This window comes from Argopecten irradians, chromosome 16 (genome assembly GCF_041381155.1).
Source record: "Argopecten irradians isolate NY chromosome 16, Ai_NY, whole genome shotgun sequence".
NCBI lineage: Eukaryota > Metazoa > Mollusca > Bivalvia > Pectinida > Pectinidae > Argopecten > Argopecten irradians.
In genome coordinates, this window is record NC_091149.1 from 31,148,269 (window position 1) to 31,172,542 (window position 24,274).

Consider the following 24,274-nt stretch of genomic DNA (forward strand, 5'->3'; position numbering starts at 1 on the left):
AAGGAAGACGTACATCACTTGTTAAAAATAAATACTAATCTACTTATTGAGGAGCCAATTCTTATGACAAGGAGTTTGGGCTTTGCTGATATGTATTACACACTCGTCAGCCAATATTTCCTAACTTGAAATGTTCAGAAATTGACATGAAATCAGTGATACTAGATACAAGACATAGACATACATTTACTTTTAAGTTTAAACATGAAATTATTTGTATAACTCATATAGCGATTTATATACCTGATACCTCTTCGTAGACGTCAATCGTTAGCTGATATAAGCTAATTATGGCGCGTTTTGTGCTGATAACTCACTGTTATCCGGTTGCACAGAATAAAAACTAGGATAAAACTTAATATCAGTGGGTGGTAATACCTCACATAAATAAATCCAATAATCCTGATGATATCCTAAAGTAGAAATATGACTGGTTAGAGGTCCACATCGTTACTCGTGTCATTTATTATTTCAATTTTTAATGTGACAAAATTTGACATTTCTCTTCAAACTTCTTCAGGTCATCGATTTATTTTAAAAGGCACATATATTTTGTAAAGTATATCAATAATATAAATATCTTAAATTATCCTCTGTATCAATTCCAATACATTCTTTACCGTTGAAAAAAGATCAGTCAACACGTAATTTCAAAACACGAGTTTTCCTAAAATCAATTGGATTTAACCTCGTGATCAAATGTGAAATATATTAAAAGTTATTTTTTTCTAAATCTTTACTGATGTGTTCTTATATATCAATATGTAAAGAATAACATGACTAAGTATCAAGTATTATAGGCCGGGATCTAGGGGGGGTCTACGTGCACCCCCCCCCCCCCACAACTTAACGAACCAAGGTTTTTCTGAAGCCTTATGACCCACTGATAACGAAATCGAGAGGTAACATTGTATAAACTGGGATGAACTTCCGGTTATGACGTCATCAAGATGGCCGCCATCTCGTATTTCACTAAAGATTGAAAAATAGTCATAACATTGACATTTTTCAACCGAAGAAGACAAATGAGGCATCAAAATGACCACAATAGAACAACAAATACATATCAGGACCATATAGTCCAATATATGTAGTTATTTCTACGCAGGAAATGAAAAAATCGGATTTTAAGCTCAAAAATGGTAATTTTTTAGCAAATTTTTCATATTTGGCTTGACGCAGCAAAAATGTTTGTCAACAGCAAACTATTATTTCTAATCAGTTATTTGACCTCTTATCAATCAGTAAAAACAACACCAACAAAAAAACAATGTTAACATTGTATAAGCTCCGGTTATGACGTCATCAAGATGGCCGCCATCTCGAATTTCACTAACAATTGAAAAATAGTCATAGCATTAACATTTTTCAACCGAAGTAGACAAATGAGGTATCAAAATGATCATAATAGAACATCAAATTCATATCGGGACCATATAATCCAATATATGTAGTGATTTCTACGAAGGAAATGAAAAAATAGGATTTTAAGCTCAAAAATGATAATTTTTTAGCAAATTTTTCATATTTGGCTTTTACGCAGCTATAATTGTTTCCCAACAAGAAACTATTATTCGTAAACAGTTATTTGACCTCTAATCACTCAGTAAAACAATAAAATATATAGAGATACAAAAAAGAATTGTTGTTATACCATCATTAAGTTTACAAAACATCACCGGGTGCGTATACTGGGTATATGCTATTTTTCTAACTCCAAACCGCTGACACTACAGTTTCCTGGTGTATTACAAGTTCCTTAAATAAGTTTGACTATTGACGATTTATAAGTAGGAAACATGAATGTAAAGTTGACAGAATATCTAGCCTCGGGTAGGACAAGTCACAGTTTCGTTTATTTCCTATGCATATTAATAGCAAAATGTCAGATAGTTACCACAATGTCGCATATTTCTTTCACTGGTTCTCAATTATAACCATTATCATTGTGCGTGCTTTCCCACCTCACTGCACTATCCTCTGACGTGACTCGGCATGTCTGGTAGATGGTACATGCAGTCCAAATCAGAGTAATCGAGATATCAGTATCCAATTCGTCGAAAGCCAGAGCGTCGTCTTCGATGTCGATGAGATGATGTGACACTACATTACCAGTGGTGTTCTAGCCTGTCATCTTTCATGGCCCATCCATGGCCAGAGTTTATATCAGGAACAACAGGTTCAGGGATGTGGGATCTCCTTCAGATTCTAACATATCGTATATGCTGTTTCAGACTTCTCAGGAAATTACACCAGATCCAGATTCTTCGAATGGTGGAATGATTCAAGCACCATTCATCAACCTTGTGGACACTCGTGCGACTATAGATGGCACAGGTGATATCCTCGAGGTCTCAATGTTAAATGTTTTTCATTGGTCAGACTTTCCCATGTCCCTTGAAGGTACTGGTTGTGTGGCATCTGGTGTATGCGTGGATACACCATTGAAATCTCTCCAGAAAAAGTTTTCTACAGTGCTCTCCAGACTTGGCAAAGAAAAGAACTTCACTGTAGACCTCATTTATGACCTCAAATAATTCACCTGTGTCATCTATGGTCACTGAGGGTTCACAAGAATGAGGAATTGTGCTTCATACGAATTAAGGAGATGCAACTCAACCCTTCGCAGAATGTGGCTCTGGTGTCTTTTCCATCCTACCGGAGAGGTCTGGAACATCATATACGATATGTGAATCACTAGGTTGAAAACAGGATGAGCTCCAACATCCGCGAACCCGATGTTCTGGATGTTACCTCTGGCCATGGACGGTTGAGAAGTTATAACCACGATGGTAAACCGGTAATGTAATGTCACATCAGCTCATCAGCTCATCGACACTCTGGCGAGAAAGCACGCACAAAGATAATGCTTATCATTAAGAACTATTGAAAAAAATATGTGATACTGCAGTAACCATCTGACATTTCCTTACGTTACACACAGAAAAATAAAGTCAACAGTGGATGCGCTATTTCTAAAAGAAACAAATTTCGGAAAGTGTCGTGGTATTAACGGAAACAAATGCTTTCTTCAGTTTTAATTCGATACCCTATTAGTTGGCGTTGTGCAGTAAAAATTAATTTTGAGACGCTACTAGTCTACAAACTTTCGAACACGAAAATGGATTTTGTTAGGAAATTGTCAAGTCCCACTTAGATATTAAGCCACCTTAAAATTCAAATGTGTTAAGATATGGATCGTCAATTGCCAATGTTATCTTCAGGAAGTTCTAAGACATCCGGAAACTGTAGCGTCAGCGGTTTGGAAAAAACAGCAATCATGTACCCTGTATACGCACCCGGTGATGTTTTGTAAACCAAATGATGGTATAACAATAATTCTCTTTTGAATTTCTATATATTTTTTTGTTGTTGTTGTTTTTACTAATTGATAAGAGGTCAAATAACTGATTACGAATAATAGTTTCTTGTTGGGAAACAATTATAGCTGCGTAAAGCCAAATATGAAAAATTTGCTAAAAAATATCATTTTTGAGCTTAAAATCCTATTTTTTTCATTTCCTGCGTAGACATCACTACATATATTGGATTATATGGTCCCGATATGAATTTGATGTTCTATTATGATCATTTTGATATCTCATTTGTCTACTCCGGTTGAAAAATGTTAATGCTATGACTATTTTTCAATTGTTAGTGAAATTCGAGATGGCGGCCATCTTGATGACGTCATAACCGGAGCTTATACAATGTTAACATTGTTTTTTTTGTTGGTGTTGTTTTTACTGATTGATAAGAGGTCAAATAACTGATTAGAAATAATAGTTTGCTGTTGACAAACATTTTTGCTGCGTCAAGCCAAATATGAAAAATTTGCTAAAAAATTACCATTTTTGAGCTTAAAATCCGATTTTTTCATTTCCTGCGTAGAAATAACTACATATATTGGACTATATGGTCCTGATATGTATTTGTTGTTCTATTGTGGTCATTTTGATGCCTCATTTGTCTTCTTCGGTTGAAAAATGTCAATGTTATGACTATTTTTCAATCTTTAGTGAAATACGAGATGGCGGCCATCTTGATGACGTCATAACCGGAAGTTCATCCCAGTTTATACAATGTTACCTCTCGATTTCGTTATCAGTGGGTCATAAGCTTCATAAAAACATTGGTTCGTTAAGTTGTGGGGGGGGGGGTGCACGTAGACCCCCCCTAGATCCCGGCCTATTAAGTATTAAGCAAACATACTGGTAACATAATATTATATTTCCATTCTACTTTCAGTTTCCCGTTTAATTTATGTTAAACCAGATGGGCAATATCTGGCTATGAACTCCAATCTGGTCAAGCGTATGAATATTTAACGTTTCCGCTGCGTCACTGAGAATGTATACACTGTATACTTACGCCTATACATAACGGTCAAATATTTTTAAAAGTGGTTTTAAAGTTGTGCGGTCTATGAAATCTAATGGTATTATCGTATTGACAAAATAACATGTATAAAAAATATTATCGCATAATTTTCATTTGTTAGCTTGTTTCAAACCGTTTTGTGTTGAACTATATTCAGAATCTGATGCTATGGCTGTTCCGTTTATTGAACTTGGTGACGTCAACACTAGCGCAAGCGGGAAATTCAAAAGATATACATGTATAGTTTTGAATTTGAATGATCGTAATGGAAATATAAGTAATAAACTGTTACCAGATTGGACATACAGTTGATATGAAGCCCATCCGTCCGAAAGATAAATATTCATGGCGCCCTAACGGGCGCCATTCTATTTATCTTCCTTCCGGATGGGCTTCATATCAACTGTATGTCCAATCTGGTAACAGTTTATTGCTTAAATATTCTAAATAGTTGTTCTGGTGTTATAAATGATAGACGCAAATAGTAAATATCGTTGGTTTAAGTACAAATCTAAATTGTTCAGTGGCAAAAAGTATGCCTTCACTCCATTTCCCAAAAACGGATTACCAGACAAGATTGAACCTTGGTAAATGAGGTTGCATTGTGCTCATTGTTAAAGTAATTTTCAATTATCATATGTTGAAGTGAAATATGACATTTTTAGGTCATCTGACCCGAAGGGTCAGAATGACCTATAGTCATCGTGTTTCGTCCGTCGTCGTCCGCCGTCTGCCGTGCGTTAACTTTTCACATTTTGAACTTCTTCTCAAGTTCTACCAGTGCGATTTAGCTGAAACTTACATGAAATTATCCTGACATGGTCCCGACAAGGTATTGTTATTTTTCGGGTTGATCTGAAATCCAAGAAAGCCGCTATCTTGAAAACACATTTTGAACTTCTTCTCAAGTTTTACCGGTGCGAATTGGCTGAAACTTGCATGAAATGATCCTGACATAGTCCCGACAAAGTGTTCTTACATCTCTGGTTGATCCCAAATCGAAGATGGCTACAATGACACTATATCTAATTAATTTCCTATATGAATATTGCCAAGGTAGTCAGATCACCGTTAAGGCCCTTGGGCCTCTTGTTAGCTCACACGGCCCGAAGGACCAATTTGAGATTAAGCGTCCATCGTCCGTCCGTCCGCCAACAATCGATTTCTTCATAACCAATGGTCAGAATTTAACAAAGACTGGTATCAGACACTTAGACACAATTATTTCGAAAACACAAACTGGTTTTATAAAGGGAAGATATATTGGGGAAAACACCAGATTGATTTACGATTTAATGAATTTCACACAAGAAAAAAATTACCTGGACTTCTTATTTTTATAGATTTCGAAAAAGCTTTTGATTCAGTTTCTTGGAATTTTTTAGAAAAAAGTTATAGATTTTTTTTTTAATTTTGGGGATAGGTTCAAAAAATGGATACAAGTATTTAAGGTTCATGTAAAGGCTTTAAACAGTGATATTTTGCAAGCCTAGAACTCATTACTGTGCTGCAGTTGAACATAACTAATTTCATTAATTGTTGGTATATAACCTGGCTAACTGTCGGTCTTACTGTTGATATGTAATTTGTGAAGCTGCTTGTAAAATTCAGTAAAAATCATGCCATCATGTTCAGTTGTGAATATGCCAGGTACTCCAACAGTTTGTTTGGCAAAATCGGACCAGCAAATAGCGCATGAGCCTATTGTAGTAAAATTCAAATGGCTGCTATAAATGGCGGATCACAAATATCGCATATAAGAAGCCATCTCAATTGATACAAATGTTCTTATAGACACCATAAGGTACTCTGAACATGACAAGAAGACTCTTCACGAAAAAATAGTTCAACCGATCTGTTTGGGGCGAAAAATGCAGATTTCCGGAAAGAGCCTCAAAGTCCACATTTTAACTATTTTTTCGTTAATAGTCTTCTTGTCAAGTTCAGAGTACCTTATAGTGTATATAAGAGTACTTGTATCAATTAAAATGTCTTCTTATATGCTATATTTGTAATCCGCCATTTAAAGCAGCCATTTGCATTTACAACAATAGGCTCCTGCGCTATTCGCTGGTCCGATTTTGCCAAACAAACTGTTGGAGTACCTGGCATAGTCACTACTGAACACAATAGCATGCTTATTTGGTGCCATCAATGCAATTCACACGAGTTCTATGTCTTCTCCAGAAATATACATTTTTCTCTTATTTTACTGAAATTTACAAGCAGCTTCACAAATTACATATCTACAGTAAGACTGACAGTACAGGGTACATACCAACAATTACTGAAGTTAGTTTTGTTCAATTGCAGCACAGTAATGAGTTATAGGCTTGCAAAATATCACTGGTTAAAGCCTTTACATGAACCTTAACAAAAATATCTTTTCTACCATAACCCAAAACTGCTGCTTATCCGACTCTTTTCCTATTTGTCGTGGATGTCGCCAAGGTGACCCTATATCGCCCTATCTGTTTCTACTTGTCGCAGAAATCCTAGCTATTATGGTAACAATATAACAGAAATATTAGTGGTATAGTGATAAGGGGGACCATAAACTCTCGCAGTTCGCAGACGATACATCATTCATTTTAGATGGATCTCAGATATCATTTGATGAAGCTCTGTGTACACTAGACCGTTTTGAACAGATATCAGGCTTAAGGATAAACCAGGAAAAACAAATGTTATTTGGATTGAAAGTAAAAAGTTCAGTAGAGACGTCTATCATCACAGATGGAAGCTAACATGGGGAAAGACAAAATTTACTCTTTTGGGGCTTGAATTCTCAATAAATCTGGATGAAACGGTTGATATAAATTACAATAAAGCAATAAATACAATAAATAAAAATATGGCGCAGTGGTCTATATGGAATATTTGGAATGTCCATCTGGATCATATCAAGTGCAATTCACCTCCAACTGTACCTCCGTATGGCCATCTCATGCGCCATTTAATGCTATATTAACCCTACCCTAACCCATCTGCGCATCATGGGTGGTATGTAGACGGACTACAAGACAACTTTGATTGGTTGAAGATTGGTTAATAAAGTTGCATTGTGCTCTCTGACAGACGTATTTTTAATTATCATATGGTGAAGTAAAATGTATTTTTTCTTTTGTTTCAGATGTTTATTGTTATGAATTTATCATATGTGGCGACTCAAGTGCATTTCAATGGAAGCGTATATTTGGAATGTCCGTCTGGATCATATCAAGTGCAATTCACCTCCAACTGTACCTCCGTATGTCCATCTCATACGCCATTTAATGTATCATATTGGTGTTTGGACTTCTGTCCCATTGGTAATGAGTATCCAGAATGCACTCATGACATTCCTCGTGTGACGTCAGAGCGGCTAATAAGGAAGCCAATCTTTCGATGTCGGAAAGGCTTTTGCCCCAATGAAAGACCGTTTTGTTTTGACTATCAGTGTTTATTAGAATGTCCAACTGGAACTATTAATGATGACACGTTGTGTGTCTCGCATTGTTCAAATTCAAAAGCACTTGTTTTCAATAATTCGTGTGTCACCGATTGTCCCTCGAATAAGCCGTTCAACGAAAGTGGTGTCTGTGTTTCGGAATGTTCAAATATTAATGTTCGTAACAATAAAACATGTGTCCGCGTCTGCCCGACTGATATGTTCCGATATAATAAAACATGTCGAGCAGTCTGCCCAAAAGAAGCCTCTTTCATCGTTGAGGCTTTTGATACCAAATTCTGCTTAAACTCGTGTCCAGATATCACTTTCCTCGACGGATATATTTGCAAGGCTGCATGTCCTAAAGGATTGGAGTTCCTTTGGAACAGAACATGTATGGAATCATGCCCAGACGTTGCGCCGCTTGTATATGTCATGAAACGAAGATTCCCATTCGGTATTCTAATATGCATTGCTAGTTGCCCTGGCGACATGTTTTCCGATGGTATTACGTGTGTGCATACCTGCGACAAGCGTATGTATGTGTTTAATGCATCCTGTGTTTACAACTGCCCTTCTGATCACAAGCTGTTAGAAGGCAGTGCACCACCCTACACGTGCATGGAACAATGTCGTCCACACCAAAAGTTGTACCACAACCACTGCGTGGAGAAATGTCCTGACGGCATGCTATTGTCAAACAGTTCCTGTTTGTCTAAGTGTCCTAAAGAAAATTCAACTATATACAACGGTACATGTGTCTCTAAATGTCCAATAAATCTTGTTGATGACTCTGGAGTATGCATGGAACATTGTGTTGATAGTGAATATGTGTTGAATCAAGTGTGTGTTGCGTCATGTCCGCTAAAATATGTAGTTAAGTTTAGATCTTGGCAACCATATACTAAGTTCTGTGTAACATCATGTGATACTAATATTGGGCCTGACTGGTATAGATACGAATGCAGATGTGCGGGGAGCCTGTTACTCTTTAATAATACATGCGTGACAAAATGTCCATCGCTTTATCCGATTGTTTATAATGGTAAGTGCCTAGTCGAATGTCCGGATGGTTTTGTTGCTTACAATGGTAAATGTCAGAGTTCGTGTCCGAAAAATTCTTCATACGTCATCAACAATAACGTATGTGCGGAAATGTGTCCGTCATCGCATCAGTACTTTGCGACATTACAGATGTGGGATACCTACAAAATGACATTTGTGTCTAGTTCCTGTCTAGATAAATGTGCTGAACAAAACTTCGCGGAAATTTCATATAACATGGATTGTATCGACACCTGTCCGGACAAAACTGTTATATTTGGAGTGCCAAGGTGTATCCATAATTGTTCATCAGATGAATCGATATATCGAAGGACTTTTTATTCTCATTATCATATTTACATATGTGTTAAAGAGTGTCCAGATACAAGTTTCAAATGGAAAAATCATTGCTACGATCAATGTCCATCCTATTTACCAAGCTACCAACCGAACCGCACATGTGTAGAGGAATGTCCAAAAGATACTTTTCACGTCCGAAATACATGCAATAAAACTTGTAATGGATATATATTCAATCGTACCGAATGTGTTTATTTCTGTCCAAGGAATGCACCGTTCGTATTAGGTCAAAACTGTGTTTCAAAATGTCCAGTATCACACGTATTGAATCAACAGGATGGACGCTGTGTGGAAACATGCCTTCCTAACGTTAAATTAAACCGCACCTGTTACAGAACGTGTCCAGATAGTAGTCCGTTTGTGCTGAACAATACGTGTGTGAAGGAATGTCCAAAAACTTTCAATTTGACAGCACCCTCTCCACAAGGTTTCATTTGTGTGAATGAATGTAAACCTCCATTGGTCCGGGATGGTAACAGATGTACTGTGACATGTGGACAGAAGCTAGTTGTGAACAATGTATGTGAGAATACAACAGAATGTTCCAATAGTTTTAGATTTGTAGAGAATTCTACACGTGGACAGATGTGCAGAAAAAATTGTACGGAAAAAGAGTTTATTTTTGAAGAAGTGTGGTGCGTAAACAAGTGTCCAAATTTTGCTCTGGGGCAACGATGTCTAGACCACTGTCCACCATCTCATCCATACACATTTCATGAGAAATATGCTAAAGAAAAAGACTCCATGCGATGCTATTCAAACTGTCCCACTATTACATTCGGGGCATTTTGTGTTGATAGCTGTCCAGAATCGCACCGTGCCGTAGAGTCGACGAGAACCTGCGAGAAGACATGTCCAGCGTCCGATCCCATTAAAACTGACTCCATGTGCCTACAACCTTGTTCAATCACCGAAAGCTTCTCTAGATTAGAACAGAAGTGTATCCCGATGTCCCCTGGCCTTGTTGCTGCCATTGTGGTGACATGTGTGATTGCTGTACTCAGTGTAATTGGAGTCTTCTTCATGTGTAAAACACCAACTACACCCCGTAATAAAGTAAGTACCACAACTATGTATAAAGTATGCTACATTTTATGTAATCAAAATGTTCAAGAGGCATTTATCTATCAGTACTCAACCTCAGCATTTTAGCAATTTGAATTTCGCTTTCATAAAGATACACTTTATGTATTGGATGACAATTACCTAATTTTTGTTAAGTATATTTAGTCAGTCTTTATGAATTGTGATAATTTTTGCTGTCAGATAAATTTAAGTAACTATGCACTGTGTCTTATTGTCAGGATATCATCACTGTGATGTTTCTATTTGTGTTGCAATGTTATCCGGTGCATTGTTTTAGAGTAACAGCCCAGACGCTGCGGCTATGGCAGATGAATCTGCAAAACCACAGAGAAGAGAAAATACTAACAACTCCGTAAAGTATGAATGTGCAACCTCAACAATACATTTTGAGGGAGATTTATCACAACACGGGCGAGGATGTGATACGGAAAAAGATCTTACTGGTGCAACAATGGACACAACGAAGACTGAAACAGGTCTAGATAACAGTGGCTTTTCAGACCCAGAGACAAGTAACATTTAGGTTCGTCATACAGGAAGAAATGAACTATTACATGGAAATGTATATGACGGTAAAATGAATATCAATGAAGAAACAAACTTGAAGGAAAAGGTTAAATGATTACAGACGACAATGGCTCTAACAGTAACACACAATGAGCCATCATAGTGTTAACATTCCCCACGAGTGCTAATGAGGAGCGTGCATCATTGATGTAACACTATAAAAAGGACAAGAGATCCACTATCAACGCAGTCTCTCTTTGTATTTTTTTTAATTGACTGCATTGTTACTTTGAGTTCGTTAGACTTGCTGCCTGATCTATCACATATCGTGCAGTGACAAAGGACACATAATTTTATCAAGGTCCAAATCATTTCGGTTAGATATTAAATCATGTGTTTGTTTTATCAATTAAAGTGAATAGTCGGGCAAAGAAAACCAGTCTAAATGCGTTCATTGGCCTTCCAAAAGTTCTCACATATTAATACGACGGTCAAGTTCTGCTTGGTTTCCCACAAGGACGTATATGAATAAATCCTTGGTTTCCCAGTTCTGACCATTAAAGTAAAGAAAAGTTGAAAGCATCGAAAGCGAGGCTGTGTGGAAATGTAACCACGGACATAGTGAGCCGGGAGGACGTTTTAGAATTCCCATACTTTAAATAGAGGTTACACAACGAGTGGTTATTGGATATGGAATTTATTCAACACGAGTGAGTTATTTTTTAAAAGTTACAAAAGACACGAGCTTTAGCGAGTGTCTTTTGTAACTTTTAAAAAATAACTTACGAGTGTGGAATAAATTCCATATCCAACAACCACAAGTCGTGTGACCTGTTTCTACCACAATAATATCCGATTTTAGCCGATAGAAATACGACGAGGATAAGTACTCAATCCAACAGCAGTTTTGGTGTCAAGCGGCGATCACAGCATAACATGACGTCACTCGATTATTGATGACGTTGACAAAAGATGATACGACACTGAGAAAGACGTCAAAGTGCATCGTGTCAGCCAATCAGAATGCGTACATAGTTTATACCACGTGTGGTATAAACAAATTGTTAATCAACAGCTGCATCGTTTATTTGATACCCTGAGAGTTGAATAACAGCACCAATTGTGGTAGAAATTAATTTCTTCGTACGCAGATAGATTTTGACGAGAGATTTTATTTTTCCATTTCATAAGAAATTATACTGGATACATTCACACTATTTTTACCGACTTTAGCCATCCTTGCCCGACTGTTCACTTTAACGTCCTATTAACAGTCAGGGTTAAGTAAGGACGGCCTCTCATATATTTTGTGCACAGCGTGTATGTAATGTAAGGTGCGTGTTTTGGGAGACTGCGGTATATTGGTGTTGTGTCTTCTTGTATAGTGGAACTGTTGCCCTTTTATAGTGTGATACACCACTGAAGCATGCCAACTAAGACAGGGTCATGTAATGACTGCCCCCATGTGTGCGATGTGTAGTTTCCTAGGAAACTGTATTATATATATTACGTTTGTGTCGTTAGTCAATGTGCAATCTATATATAGAAAATACATTAGCAGTGTATAAAATATCTGCCTGGTTGGGGAAGTCACAGAGCCAGAAACATAGCTTAGGCTTTAAGGCACTGACCTTGTTAACTATTTATCCTGCAACTTATTAAAAGATACTCCACCGCTGACAAACGGTTGGAGCAGACACAAATAAGTAGTTTTCTTCAGTTACAGAAGTTATTTTTAACGCCATAACCACCATTGAAAAAGTTTGAGCTTGTAATTTTAAATTTTAGTAAAAATAATTGCGTCCGGAAAAAAATCCATGGCACTATGACCTATATGGAATGAAGTACTGATTGCGCATAGTAAGACAAAACAAAAAATACCATTCGTCGGCGGTAAAGCATCTTTAAGCTTAAATATCTACGATAAACCGCATTTTCAGTTAGTACCGAATATGTTACAAGTAAGTATATATGATAATGCCAGTGTAGGCTGCAGAATGAAATTATATCTTTATTACCACTCAGTTCAATAAACCGTAGTGATACTAAGGATTTGTATTTTAATCAGATTGTAGGATAAATATTTGTATATTCTTAATGAATTACATGTAAAACCATGCTTTACACTCTAAGTATGTGATATTAACCCGTCATTGCTACCTTATCTCTCTCATGTGACTGCCATGTATTACGGTTAAAGACAGTTTAAGGGAGAGTCAACACATGGTTGTCTGGTATATGCTTCCTAAGATCTAGTAATCTTTTACGTTTTCACAAAACTAACAACAAATCGAAAATGGTAAAGATCCAACAGAATGTAAGTAAAAATATATTTTCATTATTCTTAAAGGGCCACTACCTTTCCGAAACGGCTTTTAATTTTTAAAATAGGAATGTAAAACGAGATCAATAATTTTGTAGAGTCGCAGAAGTTATTAACTATACGTTTACTAGTACACTTATCATCACCTTCAGAACTGTTTAATTATAATAAATAAAATGTTAATTTTCATAACGCGGGTCGTTTTATGTTTCCCGCCGTCGTCCTAAATGCCGCGCGGTAGTTGATTATCACTGCGCCAGACGGCAAAACAGCGAAATGAACCTACATTGTTATTGTATATTAGACAGGAAATCTTGCATATGTTTGGTGTTGTAACCTCATCTTAAGCCATCGATATATATTTTCTTTTGTTATTAATGTTATTAAGAAACCTTTAAATTTTGCTCCGGAAAGGTAGTGGGCCTTTAACTAACACCCAAATTCTAAGTACATGTCTGTTCGAGGGTTTTGCCTCTTTACAGAACTAATAACAAAGACAAATTTCGTAGTAAAATTCTAACTTCATTAACGAAATCATAATTATAAGTGAATTCATCCATGCATCACCTTTTATAATTCTGAAATACAGTACGTGTATAGAATCGAAAATACTGACAAAATTGTCATAGGAATTGTCTCTCATCAATAAGTACAATGTACATCAAAAGTTCCATTACCGTTTAAAGTGCTGGCTGAAAGAGACAACTTTATTAAATATAAACTGACAGTCATAATTGTTAACTGGTAAACGACCTACAGAAATTAGAATCACAATGTATGTATTTCCACAGAATGTATTTCCATTGTATAAACATGCTTTAATAATAAAAACACCAGTCAGCACCTTCGATCATATTGAAGTGAAACTGTATTTTTTTCTAATTATCATTAATTTAAACAAACAAGACATGTTGAAAACAAAATATAAAAATAAAAATAAATTGGTCCCACAACCGTAATATCCAATATAGGAACAGCCTGCAAGGCACATTGAAGTTCAGCAACACCAGGCATTGTATCGGTGGCCTACAAAACTCTATTACATGAACCGGCTATAAAGCCAAAAAAGACAAATGAAGAAAAAGCAAATGCCTACTCTAGTACGAATTCTCTATAGAAAATCATGCATGTTGGACAAAAAGATGTGAGCATCACTAAGCGTGGGATTTACATAGATTATATAATAGTAGGCCAAAGTCTGACTCATGATACAGAACATCTTCACATGATCATATTAACAGTATTAATTTATCAAATACATCCATGTCATCCTACTTTAGTTTGTGTGTATAGGTGTGTATAATTATACACAAACAATACCCCTCAAACTCTAATCAGAACAAATACAGCTATTTCATCCTACTTTAATCCAGTTTGTGTGTATAATTATACACAAACAATACCCCTTAAACTCTAATCAGAACTAATACAGCTATATCATCCTACTTTAATCCAGTTTGTGTGTATAGGTGTGTATAATTACACAAACAATACCCCTCAAACTCTAATCAAAACAAATACAGCTATTTCATCCTACTTTAGTTTGTGTGTATAGGTGTGTATAATTACACAAACAATTCCCCTTAAACTCTAATCAGAACAAATACAGCTATTTCATCCTACTTTAGTTTGTGTGTATAGGTGTGTATAATTACACAAACAATTCCCCTTAAACTCTAATCAGAACAAATACAGCTATTTCATCCTACTTTAATCCAGTTTGTGTGTATAGGTGTGTATAATTACACAAATAATACCCCTTAAACTCTAATCAGAACAAATACAGCTATGCCATCCTTTTTTAATCCAGTATGTGTGTATAGGTGTGTATAATTACACAAACAATTCCCCTTAAACTCTAATCAGAACAAATACAGTTATTTCATCCTACTTTAATCCAGTTTGTGTGTATAGGTGTGTATAATTACACAAACAATACCCCTCAAACTCTAATCAAAAACAAATACAGCTATATCATCCTACTTTAATCCAGTTTGTGTGTATAGGTGTGTATAATTATACACAAACATTACCCCTCAAACTCTAATCAAAACAAATACAGCTATTTCATCCTACTTTATGTAGCGTCATTTATGATGTTTGTGATCGACATAAACCCAACACACTTATCAGCTTGACTGTATTCATTCTCCATCATAACAAGCACATGGTATACACAAAAACTGATGACATCATAAACCGGAAGTACCATTTTCAAGGGAGTGTCTATTATGGGGAGAAACCATTATTGTAGTTTCTATATTATCGTTACATCCCCTTTCTTTAGCACTGTTCATAACTCACTATATTCATCAAGATCAGAGTCTCTTTCGCGATGGTGCCACTTTTACTTAATTCACAGTCTTCGCTGAAATTATTAACATTAACAAATGAACTATTAAAACAAGAACAAAATAACAAAAAGTCTTTGGTAAATTGTCCCTTCAATCGAATGACTAGACAGACTAAGTTACTGAACTGTTTATCACTTGCGCATAAAGTAAACATATTATTCAAGGATAGTGGCACGTTTCACGAGACACACAAAGTCCTTCAAGTAACTTGGTCGATGTACTTCTCGAGTCGATCTCCTCAGTGGAACCTCTACGACTGTCTGTTCATGCGTCCTTTGTGGCGGCCTCTCGTCTCCTTCATTGACGTTCGTCATCGCTGGTTCAGACACCTCCGACTCCAAAATGGGTTGATTGTCATCCTCAGTGAAGACCTCTGGGGTCTTCTTGAGATGATGCCGATTTCTACGATATACTGACCCGTCCTCTGTTTTGACTGTGTATGATCTAATGTTCACCTTATCTTGCACGCTTGCTTTTGTCCATTCCTTTCCGAACTCAGTTGGTTTAATTCTGACTGTCCTCACCAGGCATTAGTTCAGCCAATGCCCTTGGTACCTTTATCATAATATTGTTGTTGTTTGTCTTTCCTTCGCTCAATTTCCTTCCGAGTTTGTGAGTTTGGAACCACATTAGGCTCCAACAGCTTTGTTGTTAGCGGTAACAGCGTACGGGTGCGTCTTCCATATAGCCGTTGGACAGGGGACGACTTGACAATTTCCCCTGGTGTGTTCCTCCAATCCAACATGGCCATGTAGGGATCTGTCTTGTCCTTCTTGGATTTTTCAAGAATACGTTTGGCGGTTTTGATAGCGTTTTCCACTTTCCCATTAGATTGCGGGTATCTTGGCGAACTAGTGACATGTTGGAACTCATAGGCCTTTGCAAAGTCAGAAAATTGTTTCCCGTTGAAAGGTGGCCCATTATCCGACATAACGACACACGGTAGACCATAGCGCGAAAAATGAGCTTTCAACTTTCTGATTACCTCAGTGCCTTTCTTGTCATGGAGACGGTCGACTTCAAAAAAATCTGAATAATAATCAACGGTTAGAAGGTAGTCTTTCCCATCCAAGTAGAACAGGTCAACGCCGACTTTTTCCCATGGTCTACTTGGTGTCTCATGCGATATCAGAGGTTCTCTGCTATTCTCCTGCGAATATGCATTGCACGTGTCACATGCCCGAATAAACTCTTCAAAGTCACGATTCAGATTCGGCCAATATATTGACTCCCTTGCTCTTCGTAAACATCCCTGGAGACCGATATGGCTTGAATGTGCTCTTTCCATCATGTTACGGCGTTCGGAAATTGGCACTACTACACGGTCGTTCTTGAATAACAATCCGTTGTGGACAGTCAACTCTTCTCGAAAAGGGAAGTACTTCTGGACCTCTTGAGAGAGTTGTTCTTTGCTCTCTGGCCACCCACGTTGAACAACTCGCATTAATTCTATAAGACTTGCGTCACTTTCAGTGGCCTGTTGTAGCTTATGAAGCGTTTCAGACGACACTGGCAGATGTTTCACAGTGTTTACGTGTTCAAATTCAGAAAGGCGACTCGCAACACGTGTCTCTTCATCAGTACTTGACAAAAATGCCCTGCTTAACGTATCCGCCATGTACATTTCCGTGCCCTTCTTGTAGACGATTGTGTAGTCAAAACGCTGAAGATTTAGCAACATACGTTGTAAGCGTTTAGGAGCACTAAACAGGTTTTTCTTGTCAATAATCTCTAATGGCTTGTGGTCTGACTCGACAACAACATGTGTTCCATACGTGTATTGTTCAAATTTTGTCATTCCAAAAACCACCGCCAGAAGCTCTTTCTCAATTTGGGCATAGTTACATTCTGTTGCCGTGAGCGCTCGCGACGCGTACCCCACAGGGTGTCCTTCCTGAAGGAGACATGCCCCTAGTCCATTTTCTGAAGCATCACATTGCAGTACCGTTTGTTTTGATGGGTCGAAAAATTTCAATACCGGCACATCAGACAGTGCTTTCTTGATTTCATCAAAAGCCTTGCCTTGAACAGTTGCGTCCCACATAAATTCTGAATCCTTTTTCAAAAGGTCACGTAACGGAGTGGTCATCTCTGACAATCGCGGTGCAAACTTTTGCACAAAGTTTATCATGCCTAACAAGCGTTGTACTCCAGCTTTGTCTTTCGGAACGGGCATTTCGGTGATGGCTTTCACTTTAGCCGGATCCATTTCCAGACCTTTCGCCGAAATCACATGTCCCAAATACGTCACAGTGCTTAGGCGCAACTTTAACTTGTCTCTGTTGATTTTTATGTTCTCATCACGACATCTGTCAAATAAAGCCTGAAGTTTTCGATCGTGATCATGCTTTGCTTCTTCATCTGTGTCACCACATCCGAACACAACAATGTCATCGTGTATCGCCTTAACTCCTTCTAATCCTTCAAGTGCCTCGTCCAATCTCCGCTGAAATTCCTCTGGGGCAGGTGAAATGCCAAAAGGCATTCTGAGCCATCGATACCGGCCCCAAGGGGTTCCAAATGTCGTCAAATAACTGCTCTCTTCGTCTAACTCAACATGCCAAAACCCGTCCTTCGCATCAACTACCGAGAATATGCGTGCTTTGTTCAATTCGGGAAGGATGTCTTCTATGGTTGGCATAGCATAATGATTCCTTTTAAGTGCCTGGTTTAATGGTTTGGGGTCAATACAAAGTCTCAACTTTCCGTTCGGCTTTTTCACGACTACGATTGATGAGATCCAATCTGTTGGAGTGTTTACAGGTGCAATCACACCAATATTGGTCAGCCTATTGAGTTCAGTTCGAAAATCATCCTTTATCGCCACAGGGGGCCGGCGCACAGGCCGGCGCACAGGTATTTTCGAAGGTGTAACATGAGGATCTACCTCAAGATGCAGTTTTCCTCTCAACTTTCCGAGTCCTTCGAAAATTGTCCTGTCAGCTTTCACTGTTGTCACCGTTGTCAATGGTAACTGACTTGTGACTTGTGATTCATTATCCACTGGCAATGAAGCATTTGATGTGGAGACGATCGGCACGTGAGTGGATGACTTAAGTTGTAGAACTTCCTCCTTTGGAACCTCAGCCCTCGAGTATAGGTTTTGTGTGTTTACTGTTATTAAGTCCATTGCTTGTATAACGCGGGAACCTAAAATTGGCTTCACTTTTCCATCTACAATTACAAACTCGACCGAATACCGTCTCCCATTTTTTGGGTTGATGATTTGAACTCGTCGGGCCCCGACCGGAGACATTTCAGAGTTATTGAACATGACAAGCGTTACATCTGTCTCTACTAAGTGTTCCAACTGAGGATCCTCAAAAACTTCCATATAGATAGATTTGGGCAACGCGTTCACGCTTGATCCGCTGTCGAGTTGACATTCAATTAAAATGCCCTTTGTTTCAATTATGGTATATAGCTTGGTCGGTATCTCCTCATGTTTTATGGTGTTTACCTCCTTTCGATCGATTGTGAAACAAAAGTCATCATCTGAACTCTCGTTTGTAGCCTCCACGTAATATACCTTTGGTTTTAATCTCCGACCAGGACGTCCATTTCCTTGATTTTGTCTTTGACCTTGACCTTGACGAGGTCTTGACCTACATTTCTTTGCAAAATGATTCAGCATTCCGCAGATCGCACACGTTTTCTGCCATGCCAGGCACCGTTTGCGCTCGTTTACATGATTGTATCCACAATTGCCACAATTCACTATTTGTTTTTGCGAATTTCTCTTTCCACTACTTGTTTGCGGACGGTCCTGTGGTTGAGCGTTATCAGTTGCTTTCTTTCCGCATACCTTAACCTCTTCATTTGTAATGTCTTTCATGTGTTGAACTGATTTTTCAAATGAACGGCAAATGTCAATACACCTATGCAATGTCAGTGACTGATCCTGCAAGAGTTTTTTTTCTTGTAGCATTTTCCCGAACCCCCATAACGATCCGATCTCTGATAAGACTTTCCTCTAATGCACCATAGTTACATGTCTTTGCAAGGGACCTTAATGCTGCGACATACGCATCTATTGTTTCTCCTTGTTCCTGACTCCTGTTATTAAAGAGGTAACGTTCATAAGTCTCATTAGTCTGTCCAATGCAGAACTTTTCGAATTTGTCCAACACTTTGTCTACATCTGTTTTGTCGTCATCGTTGTCAAACGTGAGCCCATCGTATATTTGTAATGCATCTGGCCCTATACAAGTTAGCAGAGTAGCATTTCTCAGTTCTTTAGTTTTGTGTTTTAAGCCACTCGCGATCTCATAATTGTCCCAAATACGACGGAATTTTTTCCAGTTAGCACATAAATTGCCTCGTAAGTCTAGCGCTGTGGGAACGGGAAGGTTTGCAGGAGCTTGTACAACAATAGGAACGGCATTTATTTGGGCTTGGGAAGTCATGGGAATTGTAGTAGAGGCTGTGTTTGTAGTACCAGTAGACATTTTCACGGACACGGTGATGTTTGCACTTGAGTTAGGTTTTACCGTTTCACTTTGTGTTCATTATTTGACATTCGTCACTTCGTTTGAATCTCCCAGTCTTACCACCCACTTCTGACACCATGTAGCGTCATTTATGATGTTTGTGATCGACATAAACCCAACACACTTATCAGCTTGACTGTATTCATTCTCCATCATAACAAGCACATGGTATACACAAAAACTGATGACATCATAAACCGGAAGTACCATTTTCAAGGGAGTGTCTATTATGGGGAGAAACCATTATTGTAGTTTCTATATTATCGTTACACTTTAGTTTGTGTGTATAGGTGTGTATAATTACACAAACAATTCCCCTTAAACTCTAATCAGAACAAATACAGCTATTTCATCCTACTTTAATCCAGTTTGTGTGTATAGGTGTGTATAATTACACAAATGATACCCCTTAAACTCTTTTCAGAACAAATACAGCTATGCCATCCTTTTTTAATCCAGTATGTGTGTATAGGTGTGTATAATTACACAAACAATTCCCCTTAAACTCTAATCAGAACAAATACAGCTATTTCATCCTACTTTAGTTTGTGTGTATAGGTGTGTATAATTACACAAACAATACCCCTCAAACTCTAATCAAAACAAATACAGCTATTTCATCCTACTTTAGTTTGTGTGTATAGGTGTGTATAATTACACAAACAATACCCCTTTAACTCTAATCAGAACAAATACTGCTATATCAGCCTACTTTAATCCAGTTAATGTGTACAGGTGTGTATAATTACACAAACAATACCTCTTAAACTCTAATCAGAACAAATACAAAACATACAACGATGAATTCATCAAACATTTTTGTGATGCCAAAGGTGAAATATATTTATACTTAAATTTATATCCACATGTGAAAGAGTATTTTTTCTCATACTTTGACGTTTAATTGCAATTTTACAATTATGGTACCTATATTCTCCATACGTGATATTTTAACGCCACTCCCCTTGCCAATGCCCTCGTTACCCTATATACTCGTGATCAAACTAATTCGTATACTAAACGGGTAATAAATACAATGATATTGAATGCAATTTGCAGGGGATTTCAATTACATTCGTATAAAACGGGATTTTGTACTATCCGAGTTTGTATTAAGTGGGGTGGACTGTATTTGAGATCATTGCAACCACATAACAAACATAACATGATGCCTAGTTGATTGTAAACGTGCTTATGTTGTCAAATTCTTAAATTCAAGAGCGAAAAGGATTTTGAACAGGTTACTGCAAACTTGGAACCTTAAGGATGTTCTGCTACTTACACCGAGGTTCCATGATCAAGCAAATTTCCCCACACATAACATTTTGTGTATGCTGTGAATGTATGAACCATGTAGCCCAAACTCTTAATGTATATCTACGGCGTAAAAAACACAGCCTCGTAATTTTTATGTTTGCAAACAGCGAAATTAAGCAATCACGAAAATATCCACTTTTGCAGTATTTCATGATTAACTTAATAATTGCTGCACTAACAATCATATCTTAGCAAAAACTGTCTATCACATAAAATGCTAAAATGTGATAAATGTTAAAAAGGGTAAGTATGGATAATTAAGTTGTCTACATATCACAATTATAATAAAACATGCCACATACAAGGTCAATCTATTTAGACTTGTAATTCCGCTTCACTATGATGCTCTACATTACGCTCAGCGTCTCGCCTACGAAATCTTCGGTGTGGTTCATTCTCTCTGAAGTATAAACAGCTAACAGTATGTCCCGAGATGTTCCGATTATATGCTAGGGGTCATGCTGAGGTGACCCTGAACGGGTGTTGTTAGATCTTGTAATGGAGCGTATCGTAGAAGAGCAGGATTACAAGTCTAATTTTAAATAGATTGCATACATGGTGTACACTATTAAAAAATACAAAAAGACATAGTATACAATATGATATTAAAACATACAAAAAACAACTGGATTTTTTTAACAAGTTTCATGGCAGCTTTAACTTGAGTGAACATGTTGCATAGGTATATCGGGTGAGTTGTCTCCCTTGGTTATCAGCCCCGTTGTGTCGTCCGTACTGGTATCGGGTTGATTTATAGTATTATTGTATTTGTAGAAATAACACATTACCGTAAATATTATAGAAACAAGTGTCATTAACGCAGCAAAAAAGAAAAATTCCGCAGTCTGAAAAGAAACAAATATCATGATTATATATCCAATGGTCATCATCATATATTATATCAAAAAATGAAAATTAACAAATAGTTTCAGTCATAATTATTGGCCCAAAAGTGCAGATTTATTTACTCATCAAACGATAAAACTTTTAAGAATGCAAAGTTAAAGCTGTGAATTTAGAGTATTTAATATAAACCTACGCAAATATTAGCAATTGTAGAGTATTAGGAGTGTGAACCCTAAATATACACGATACATTAAATCTACATATTTTACCTCGAGATACTATTCTGTACGTTTTCATACCTGACTGGGAAGTAACTGTGCTTCGGCTACTATCACCACGATAAGGTCTCCCACTGCTGTTGTCAGTAACCAGGCCGCCTGGACTACAGACTTCATAGACTTAGGGGCCTGTACAATACAAAATAGTCATTGTCAGTAACCAGGTCGCCTGGACTACAGACTTCATAGACTTAGGGGCCTGTATAATACAAAATAGTCATTGTCAGTAACCAGGTCGCCTGGACTACAGACTTCATAGACTTAGGGGCCTGTATAATACAAAATAATCACTGTCAGTAACCAGGTCGCCTAGACTACTGAGACTTAGGGGCCTGTATAATACAAAATAATCATTGTCAGTAACCAGGCCACCTGGACTACAGACTACATAGACTTAGGGGCCTGTATAATACAAAATTAATCATTGTCAGTAACCAGGTCGCCTGGACTACAGACTTCATAGACTTAGGGGCCTGTATAATACAAAATAGTCATTGTCAGTAACCAGGTCGCCTGGACTACAGACTTCATAGACTTAGGGGCCTGTATAATACAAAATAATCATTGTCAGTGACCAGGTCGCCTAGACTACTGAGACTTAGGGGCCTGTATAATACAAAATAATCATTGTCAGTAACCAGGCCACCTGGACTACAGACTACATAGACTTAGGGGCCTGTATAATACAAAATAATCATTGTCAGTAACCAGGTCGCCTGGACTACAGACTACATAGACTTAGGGGCCTGTACAATACAAAATAGTCATTGTCAGTAACCAGGCCACCTGGACTACAGACTTCAAAGACTAAGGGGCCTGTATAATACAAAATAGTCATTGTCAGTAACCAGGCCGCCTGGACTACAGACTTCATAGACTTAGGGGCCTGTATAATACAAAATATCATTGTCAGTAACCAGGCCGCCTGGACTACAGACTTCATAGACTTAGGGGCCTGTATAATACAAAATAGTCATTGTCAGTAACCAGGCCGCCTGGACTACAGACTTCATAGACTTGGGGGGCCTGTATAATACAAAATAATCAATGTCAGTAACCAGGCCGCCTGAACTACAGACTTCATAGACTTAGGGGCCTGTAGAATACAAAATAATCACTGTCAGTAACCAGGCCACCTGGACTACAGACTACATAGACTTAGGGGCCTGTACAATACAAAATAATCATTGTCAGTAACCAGGTCGCCTGGACTACAGACTACATAGACTTAGGGGCCTGTATAATACAAAATAATCATTGTCAGTAACCAGGTCGCCTGGACTACAGACTTCATAGACTTAGGGGCCTGTATAATACAAAATAATCATTGTCAGTGACCAGGTCGCCTAGACTACAGAGACTTAGGGGCCTGTATAATACAAAATAATCATTGTCAGTAACCAGGCCACCTGTACTACAGACTTCATAGACTTAGGGGCCTGTATAATACAAAATAGTCATTGTCAGTAACCAGGTCGCCTGGACTACAGACTTCATAGACTTAGGGGCCTGTATAATACAAAATAGTCATTGTCAGTAACCAGGCCACCTGTACTACAGACTTCATAGACTTAGGGGCCTGTACAATACAAAATAGTCATTGTCAGTAACCAGGCCGCCTGGACTACAGACTTCATAGACTTAGGGGCCTGTATAATACAAAATAATCATTGTCAGTAACCAGGCCACCTGGACTACAGACTTCATAGACTTAGGGGCCTGTATAATACAAAATAATCATTGTCAGTGACCAGGCCGCCTGGACTACAGACTTCATAGACTTAGGGGCCTGTACAATACAAAATAGTCATTGTCAGTGACCAGGTCGCCTGGACTACAGACTTCATAGACTTAGGGGC

At 37.8% G+C, this 24,274-nt stretch overlaps 1 protein-coding gene across 2 annotated transcripts in view; it reads left to right on the forward strand.

The window, feature by feature from the left end:
• Positions 1 to 13,978, forward strand: part of LOC138310542 (proprotein convertase subtilisin/kexin type 5-like) — a 16,501-nt gene extending 2,523 nt beyond the window's left edge. For both annotated transcript variants that reach the window (XM_069251799.1, XM_069251798.1), the window contains 2 exons: positions 7,514 to 10,270; positions 10,578 to 13,978. In XM_069251799.1, coding sequence (XP_069107900.1) covers positions 7,514 to 10,270; positions 10,578 to 10,823 — 3,003 coding nt within the window. In that variant the 3' untranslated portion in view covers positions 10,824 to 13,978. The remainder of the gene's footprint in view (positions 1 to 7,513; positions 10,271 to 10,577) is intronic.
• Positions 13,979 to 24,274: the final 10,296 nt, after the last annotated feature.